This window comes from Dromiciops gliroides, chromosome 5 (genome assembly GCF_019393635.1).
Source record: "Dromiciops gliroides isolate mDroGli1 chromosome 5, mDroGli1.pri, whole genome shotgun sequence".
In the NCBI taxonomy this organism is placed as follows: domain Eukaryota; kingdom Metazoa; phylum Chordata; class Mammalia; order Microbiotheria; family Microbiotheriidae; genus Dromiciops; species Dromiciops gliroides.
This window is the reverse complement of record NC_057865.1, coordinates 12500252-12509472: the sequence shown is the minus strand read 5'-3', so window position 1 is coordinate 12509472 and position 9221 is coordinate 12500252. Positions and strand designations below refer to the sequence as shown.

General features: G+C 52.5%; 1 protein-coding gene and 1 long non-coding RNA gene across 4 annotated transcripts; one reads left to right on the top strand and one right to left on the bottom strand.

Annotated features, from left to right (window-relative positions):
- Positions 1-862: 862 nt before the first annotated feature.
- Positions 863-5641, bottom strand: LOC122729160. Its single transcript, XR_006353310.1, has 3 exons — positions 5529-5641; positions 1678-1766; positions 863-1101 (listed from the first exon to the last, which is right to left on the bottom strand). It is a non-coding gene; the product is annotated as an uncharacterized LOC122729160 (long non-coding RNA).
- Positions 4024-7155, top strand: SP8 (Sp8 transcription factor). 3 transcript variants are annotated; one of them, XM_043967866.1, is made up of 2 exons: positions 4024-4303; positions 5482-7155. In XM_043967866.1, the coding sequence occupies exons 1-2, from the start codon at positions 4283-4285 to the stop codon at positions 7012-7014; spliced, it is 1554 nt and encodes a 517-aa protein (XP_043823801.1). In that variant the 5' UTR covers positions 4024-4282; the 3' UTR covers positions 7015-7155. The 3 variants fall into 3 exon arrangements, with proteins under 3 accessions (XP_043823801.1, XP_043823802.1, XP_043823803.1); XM_043967867.1 differs by lacking the exon at positions 4024-4303 and adding an exon at positions 4604-4706; XM_043967868.1 differs by lacking the exon at positions 4024-4303 and adding an exon at positions 4995-5296.
- The last annotated feature ends 2066 nt before the right edge of the window (positions 7156-9221 follow it).

Here is a 9221-nt window from a genome sequence, read left to right as displayed (position 1 = left end):
GTGGGCCAAGACCGGAGCTGGCACTGAGGAGGAAACTTCAGGTACACACAGGCCGGTCCCGATGGATTTTCCCGGGGGAGGAAAGCAGAAGAAAAACTTCGACCCCGGGGTTCAAACGTGGGAGCTTTGGAAGGACTCCCTCCCTCCCCCTTCCCTCCCAGGCTAAGTCCTCCATTCCGTGCTCCTGTCCCTAGCTGAATTCTCTTCTCCCTTGCCCCTCCCCTCCCTTCCCCCCTCCTTCCCCCCAATCCCCCGCAACGTTTATTTAGCAGCGAATCCTCCGTGCAGTAACTGCGAGAGGCAACCCCCTCCCCTCCCACCCCCGCCAGGGAGAAAGCCCCTCATCCAAGGCTGAAACTTCGTTAGAAAGGGGAAAAACAAGGGTGGGAAAGCTTCAGGTCTGGGCTTTCCCCGGTTCCTTAGCCCTTTCTTCGGAAAGTCTGGCTTACTCGGTTCCTGTACACTCCTGCGAGCACACAGTTACACGAGCAGCCAGACACACAAAGTCACACACAGTCTCACACACACGCCTCCCTGCAAGGCATGTGCCCCTTCTCTTCGAATCCAGTTTATACCTCGCGATGAGAACATCTGGATGTGCTAACATCCACCCTCGGGATGTGTAGACACCTTTGGGAGCCCTGGGAAACCGCGAGAGAACTTGGACGCTTAGGAGGAGAAATTGCTACGAATTGTGCTTTAATGGTTTCCAATGACTTTATTTCCATGTGGGTCTGTATAAATATTTCCAGACTATTTAACTGCGTAGCAGTAACATTCTTCCCCTTCCCAGTCCGCAAAGGCTTCTCCTCCGCTCTCCCTTCCCTCCCCTCCCCAGCTTTTCTGTCTCTATATTCTTACGAGCTTCTCGGAGACCCCAGGGCGTCCGCTCGGACCCTGGATCCAACTGAGGATCGGGCTCAGCCGGCTGCCACTTGGTTTTTCTCCTCCCCCTCGCAGGGAGGTTGCTGCTGCCTATTGTCGCAGCAAGGTGTTTGGTAGACTTGAGCAGGTTGTTCCCAGGATGTAAATTAGGCCCCCAAAGCTGTTGTCCAAATCGAAGAAACAGAGAGATTAATCTGGGAGCCGATCCATCATCGCCTGTAATAAAGGGAACGACATGGATGAGACAGATGATATGATTAAGGAGCTGTGGTCGTTTTAATTAACTTTTTGCTGTCCTGTAATGATCAAACCGGTCAACAGACCCGGTCAATAAGCATGTTAATATCAAACAAATAAAACCAGGGATGATTAAAAACCTCCTGGTTTATTAAATTTGAAATTCAAATGAAATTTATGCTACCGATGCATACAGAATGCTAATAGATTTTTTTTAAAAGCTTCATTGAGAGTGGATCCCACAGGTTTTCAAGAAACAGCACCAACATCCATCTAGCCCCAGTACGTTAAACTTCATGGGGGGTGGGAGCGGAGAAAGGAGAAAAAAAACCACTTATAACTAATTTCAGAAAATCTGGACTATATTTGTTCTCCCTCCCCAACCCCCCTCCAAACTTGCTAGCTCTCTTGCTAGAATAAACTCTGTAGACTTATTTAAGGTTAATATCGCACAGGTGAACCGCGGAACAGGGCCCAGGTGTCCCAAGAGTTCTTTGCACACTTTTGCCACCCGTCCCCTCCCGGGCTCTGAAGGCTCGGCACACAATCGCTTACAGATGTTCCCTCCGGTGGCGGACGATTCAGCCAAGATCAGGTCATTTACTCCTCCCGGGTGTAGGGAACAGTCCCCGGCTCACTGCTGCCTGTCTCAATGAAATCAGAAGCAGAGATACTTCCCAGATTAAATGAGTTCAGTTTTACATGTGTTCACAGAGTTGTTATTTCCTTTGTCTTTTCTGTAAAGCCCGAAATAGGTTTCCATAACACATATGGTAACTTTTTGTTATTGTTGGGGGTATAGAGAGAGTGGAGAAGGGGAGGAGAGAAATTCGTCATCTTTGTTTCTGGTCACAAAAATATCTCGTTTGATTTTTAAAATAATGGCACTCCGAAAAGACAAACACACTTTAAGATCCCAGAGTGAGAAACATTCTGAAAAACTGCAGATGGGAATATTCAACGTATTCCCTAACACATAATTTTATCATGCTCTAGTAGTGGGGATAAAATACTTATCAAAAATAAACTTGTTAAAACTCCAGATTTCAAAGTAACAGGGTCTCAGAATTGTCATCGACAACTGTGAGTTCTTTGCATACGAGAGACAGCCCACATGCTCTGAGCCCTAGATCTGAAGTTTGACTTACTAGCTTAGCTTGGTTTCCAAGAAGACAGGAGGACAAAAAGATAAACTTAATAAGTATTCCTACAAAGGGCGTCTCCCCTCCCCACCCCTTCAATGGATAATACTATTGATTGGAATTAAACCCGAAATTCCAGCAATTGTGTATTAGGTCCGTAAAATGAATATCATTACAGAAGGAGACCAAAGCAATGGAGTTAATTCTTTTTTATTTGTTAAACGGAGTTCCCTCCTTCCCCCACCCCTTCCTCCTTCTGGGTTGGCCTGTCACGCCTTCTCAACAGGCTAAAATCATTCAGAGCGGCTCGCGGAGAGAGAGAGAGAGCAACACGACATTTATGGTAAGCGTCAGCCTTCAGAGAAAGAAAGCAGTTCATTAATTTACTTCACACTCGATCCAAAGTATAAGCTTCTTCGTTCACCTCACCCCACCCCCGTGATCAATAGATATGATGGACAGTCAATATCCCAGCAATGGAAGGGGAAAAAAAAAGGTAAAAAAACTCGTTCCAACCGATGTCCAGGTCGGCTTGGCTCCATGGAACACACCAGAGCCTCCCAGTTTGGGAATGGAGCTCAGCAAAAACCCGGGAGAGGCAGGCAGGCCAGCTCCATGTAGCTGGACTGTTCTAGGAGGGAAGTTTAACAGATAGTTTAAAACAAAAACCAAAGAACTGTGTCCCACCCCAATTCCATGGTAAAATCTGGCTTCTTAGAGCCTTGGGAGCCACAAGCAAACGCAGGGATTGCTGCTGGAACATGGCGTCTGAGGTTTGCTTTAGGGGTGAGCTGTTTGTTGGTTCCGAAGGATTGAAGCTGTTTCCTTGTAGCGGCAGGGAAAATGGGATCTCTGAGGATGGGTCATCGTTGAACAAATGGCCTCCCCAGGACAGTGTTTGAGAGCAGGGAAACTGGGCTTATGGATGGGGGAAGGATGTTGGATGGGGAAAGGAGGGGAGAGAAAAAAGGGGGAAAACACAAAACTTATCTTCCCCCAAAGGAAAATAAAGTTATATTAGGAGCTTCTTTTCAGTTCCCCTTCTCCCTTCCTCCCGCAGTTCATTAGCAAATTTCCGTACACCAGGGAAAATCAATCCCATTCTCTCCCCCCCCCCCCATCTCTATTTAATGCCTTTTGTATAGAAATGTACACAGCGTTAGCAACTGGGCAAACACTGCCCCTCCTGCATGAAGAAAACTTGGACTTCTAAACCCTTACAGACACACCATTGCGGGGGCGGGGGAAGCCAAAGGATCAGATGCAAAAGAAGCCAGGCCACCTCTTATAAACCCTCCCCCACCTCGGTCCTGCTGCAGGGGAAGGGGGCTAACGAGCTCCTCCAAAGAAAGTGCCAGAGCCCACCGTGTGGGTAACCCCATCACCTAGCTTTTAGGTAACAAGGGATGAGGGTAGAGGATAGCTGCGTTTAGGCAACGTCTTTTATTTGCCCAGTCTCCCTTAACTTTGCAATCTGTTTCACTTGCTTGTAAAATCTGATTCTGTGAGTGTGTGTGTGTGTGTGTGTGTGTGTGTGCGCGCGCGCGCGCGCGCTCACGCAGTGGCAGTGCGGTCCCCCCTGAAAGCTTTGTGGCACACACACACACACACACACACTAACACACTAACACACTCAGTCTCTCTCTCCCTCTTCTTGGAGAATAGGAACTGGCCACTGGAGCTGTTACTGCTGCTGCGGCTGCTGCTGCTACTGTTGCTGCTGCGGCTGCCTGCGCCCGCTCCCGGGAGTCTTGCTCGCTCGGCTGGGTTGGGGCTGGCGCTGGCGCTGGGGCTGGGGCTGGTGACCTCACGCAGCAGCGTGTCTGAGCGGCCCGGCGGCGCCGCAGATTGGCTGGCCGAGGCTCAGCGGTACTTCAAAGCCGCGGAGAGGGCTACAATTGTGCTGGAAGGGGCGGACCAGATCATTGTATTGCACACCTCTAAAAAAAACACTGCCTCTGATTTATCAATATATAAAAGATCCTCTGAGAGGAGGAGGAGGAGGGCACTTTGGTGGGATGGCAACTTCACTACTAGGGGTGAGTTTAAGGATTTTCTCTTGCTGGTTTAATTAGTTTCTTTCTCTCGCGGATTGGAGGGGGCTAAAATAGCCCCGGCCAGGACAGGGGCTATCAGTCTCTCTATTGAGGGTTTTTTTTTTTTTTAAGTACAAGTGAGTTTGGAGAAAAGAAAAAGGGGGAAGGGAGGGGGGGCAGAGTCACTCTTTTTGAGCTCAGGAAAAGGTTCTAAGGGCATTTATACGAGCCTCCTCCCAGAGCCCGGTTGCGGCTGTCCGGGGAGAAGGGCTAGTCCAGCCTATCTTCCATGTGACTATTTCAGGGGGGGAAGAAAGAAAGACAGCTTTAAAGCTTTTGCTCCCGGGCACTTGCCAGCAGCGGTCCCCCTCCCCCTTAAAATTCCGCAGCCCGCCGCATCCTGCAGGTACGTGGAACCCGCCTCGGTGTGTTTTTGTTTTGTTTTTTAAACTGTTGTCGGTGTGATTTCAAATAACAATAATAACCATGACAAAGGGGGAGAGCAAGCGGACTCAAGAGGTCCGACCTTTTGTGGCTGAGAGAAACTAACAAGGATCAGTTTCTGGGGACTGGAAGTCGGTAGGGAACCTCGCGATGTATGGATAGCCAGGGAGAGAGACTAGAATGCCATTTTAACACACACACACACACACACACACACACACACACACACACACACACACACATACACACGCAGACACACAAACAAACCGATTCAATCCGACGATTTTTTGCGGATTTCTTTTTCAGCCAAGATCCCCGTCCCTCTGATCTTCGTCCTCCTGCAATTTTGACACCGCACCCTCCCCACTCCCCATTCCCAGTCGAAAGTGTCTGTTCTGGGCCTGGTGTGTGCTAGTGTGTCGGCTTTCAGGGGGGCTGCTTGTCAAAGTCTCTCTAGGAGTATCTCTTACTCCACACGCCCAGCAGTCAACCTTCCCCCCCCCCCAGATTAGAAAGCCAACCAGGTTCCCGGGCTGTTGGTGGGGTTGAAAGGTGAGTTGGTAGAGGATCGCTGCGGGGAGAGATGGGGGTGCAGTGGGGGGGCGGGCAAGTCTTGGAGGATCCCAGGGAACTGATGCACTTTCTCTCCTATCCCATCCCATCCCATCCCATTCCCGTGCCCTTCCCCGCCCCCACCTTCCTCTCCTTTCCCCTGTCTCCTCTCTTCTTTCCCTCAGGAAGAACCGAGGTTGGGATCCACGCCTCTAGCCATGCTCGCTGCTACCTGTAACAAGATCGGCAGTCCCAGCCCGTCGCCCTCCTCCCTGTCGGACAGCGCGTCCTCGTTCGGCAAAGGCTTCCACCCTTGGAAACGCACTTCCTCTTCCTCGTCCGGCAGCTGTAACGTGGTGGGCTCCAGTCTTTCGGGCTTTGGGGTGTCGGGGTCCTCCCGGACCGGGGGCTCGTCCTCAGCGGCTGCAGCTGCGGCGGCTGCAGCAGCGGCCGCTGCGGCTCTTGTGTCGGACTCGTTCAGCTGCGGCGGCTCGCCCGGCTCCAGCGCCTTCTCGCTCACCTCCAGCAGCGCGGCTGCCGCGGCTGCGGCGGCTGCCGCAGCCGCCTCGGGCTCGCCCTTCGCCAACGACTACTCAGTCTTCCAGGCCCCTGGAGTGTCTGGCGGCGGCGGGGGTGGCGGCGGCGGTGGAGGCGGCGGCGGTGGCGGGGGCAGTTCGTCCTCGGCAGCGCACAGCCAGGACGGGTCACATCAGCCAGTGTTTCTGTCCAAGGTGCATACGTCGGTGGACGGCCTGCAGGGAATCTACCCGCGCGTGGGAATGGCTCACCCGTACGAATCGTGGTTCAAGCCCTCGCACCCTGGCTTAGGCGCCGCGGGCGACGTGGGCGCGGCAGGCGCCGCCTCCAGCTGGTGGGACGTGGGAGCTGGCTGGATAGACGTGCAGAACCCCAACGGGGCGGCCGCGCTGCCCGGGTCGCTGCACCCGGCCGCGGGGGGGCTGCAGGGCTCGCTACATTCGCCGCTGGGCGGCTACAACTCGGACTACTCGGGCTTGGGCCACTCGGCCTTCAGCAGTGGCGCCTCGACGCACCTGCTAAGCCCGGCTGGGCAGCACCTGATGGACGGCTTCAAGCCAGTACTCCCGGGATCTTACCCAGACTCGGCCCCGTCGCCGCTGGCCGGCGCCGGCGGCTCTATGCTGGGCGGCGGCGGGCCGGCGGCACCTCTGGGGGGCTCCCCACGCTCTTCTGCTCGCCGCTACTCGGGCCGCGCCACCTGCGACTGCCCCAACTGCCAGGAAGCCGAGCGGCTGGGCCCGGCCGGTGCCAGTCTTCGGCGAAAGGGCCTGCACAGCTGCCACATCCCGGGCTGCGGCAAGGTGTACGGCAAGACGTCACACCTGAAAGCGCACCTGCGCTGGCACACGGGCGAGCGGCCCTTCGTGTGCAACTGGCTCTTCTGTGGCAAGAGGTTCACGCGCTCCGACGAGCTTCAGCGGCACCTGCGGACCCACACAGGCGAGAAGCGCTTCGCCTGCCCAGTCTGCAACAAGCGCTTTATGCGCAGCGACCACCTCAGCAAGCACGTCAAGACCCACAGCGGCGGCGGCGGCGGTGGCGGTTCGGCGGGCTCGGGCAGCGGGGGCAAGAAGGGCAGCGACACCGACAGCGAGCACAGCGCAGCCGGCAGTCCACCGTGCCACTCTCCGGAGCTGCTACAGCCCCCGGAGCCGAGCCACCGCAACGGGCTGGAGTGAATCAGGGTGCCCCTGGCGCCCGGCCCGTCACCCTGGGCCCCTGCAGCCCACCCCCAGGGTCCCGATGGCCAGGTCAGGTGCCCTCTACTGCCTTCCCACCTGCGCCCCGAGGCGCGCGGGGACGGGGTACGCTTTGGGGTCTCCCTTTTCTCTCTGTGACACTTAACTTTGTAAAGGGGACATGGACGTGTAAGTAACTTGTATTGCTTTCTCGGACACTTTCCTTCTCTCCTTCCTTCCTTCCTCTTCTGTCTTTTTCACTTTCTCTGAGAACTTAAAATATGCCCTCCTCACTCCCATGCATCCCCACTAGGGTTTGAGTTGTCCTTCCTCTCCCAGGTGTTACTTCCAATTGTGGGAAAGGTGTGTGTGTGTGTGTGTGTGTGTGTGTGTGTGTGTGTGCGTGTGTGCGTGTGTGCGCGCGCGCGCGCGCGCAGGACAACCTTGAGTCTGCCTGCCCAGGCCTGGGGTCCTGGGGCAGCAGTCGGGATGTGGTGGCTCAGTCAGGCAAATTTGAGGAGGTGTGCAGGAGGCCTCTCAGGGCTGAGGACAGGGCTGCTAGCTTGCGCCGCCTCCCCCGCTGCTCTTGCTCGGGCTGAGAAAGACTCGGTAGGCCGTCTCCGCTTTGGAGCTCAGCACCGGAGCGGGGTTCCTGTACTTCTCGCCGGCGAGCGGAGAGCCCTCAGGTCTGGTAGCCCTAGAGACGCGCTTCGCGTTTTGCAGCAGGGATAGTGGCCTCGTTGACAGTCACAATTCACTGCAGCAGAAATTTTCCGGGATTCCCCCCCTCCTATCTTTCCACTCTCCCCACCCCCACCGCCTAGGTGGAACTTTCGACAGTTTGAGAAATGGGGCCCGTCTGTGTTTACCTGCACAGCAGCTTCCTTTAACACGTACACACACGCAGACCTATGTGGGTATCTATACATAGAGATTATATATACACGGACTATATATAATCTATGTGTATACATATGCATTGCTTTAAACAAAAAAAGTCCTCTTTATTTCGCTCATCTCCAGTGGCAAACCTTCATTTTTACAACAGCCGCGAGCGAAGTCTTTCCCTTGAAACCGTGCAGTTAATATTGATCCCAAAGTGATTTTGATCTCCTGAACTTAACTTCTGGGGTGAGGGTGGGAGTGGGGGTTAGGGGAAGCGTCTTTTTCTTATGCAAAAATGGCCTTCTTTCCGGTGAGACCAGATTAAGTATCTCTGTATTTGTCCTTTTTTCTACCTCGCTCTCCAGCACTCCCCAGAGTAATCCCCAGGCTTTTTGTTCTCCCGGCCGCCCATTTGTGGAGTTCTCGTTTTTATACTTTCATGCAATCCGGTTGAAAATATTTAGGATTAAATTTATTTTATTTTCTTTGTGATTTAAACCTTTAAACAAGTGAAGATGCTGTGGTTAGCTTGCAGATGAGGCTTTAGTCCGAATGCCAAACGGGATGGGGGGGGGCGGGGATAGGACAAAAAAAAATCTTTGTAAAATATATCAGAACCTAATGGTTTGTACAACTGGAGAATCGTTCTAGATTAGTTAGCAATTAAATATAACTCCACCAGTGTGCAGGTGTGAGCAGCAGTTGTCCAGAAGACGATTTTGTATAGTATTTTTCTTGTATATACTTGCAGTAAATATTTGAAAATATATTGAAGTCAATTTGAGATTTTTTTTTCGTCACAAGAAAAAATATTCAGAGTTATTGTTGCAGTCCTAGCGAACTGCGTTTCTGGGGACTTGCTCTGGAAGTGGCCGTGCAGGTACTCTTTCAGGACTTAGTTTTGCTCGGATATTAATTTAGATAGGTATCAAACTGTAACTAAGACACTATTTGATAAATGTTGGATTACATTTAATTTAACGAAGCATGTACTTAGATTTGCATCGGCAGTTCAGGCATAGTTAAAGTGGACGTTCTCCTATATTTCATAACAAGTGGGTTTGCCCCCAAACCCATGTATTAAATAAATTTGTCCAAGTGAAACTGAACGAACTTTGGCCTATGTGTATTTCCTGCAGGTTACCTTTGTTAACTGTTAATCCACCCTCCTGCCCTTCACTCCAAAAGTTTGCGGGCTCTGCAAACTAGTTGCTCATTGTAATGTTGAAATCGTTTGGATATTTCACATTGAAATGGAAAGTTTTTCGCTGGGACATTTTAGACTTGCATTTTAAATGCATGAGATGTAATTGATTTATTTG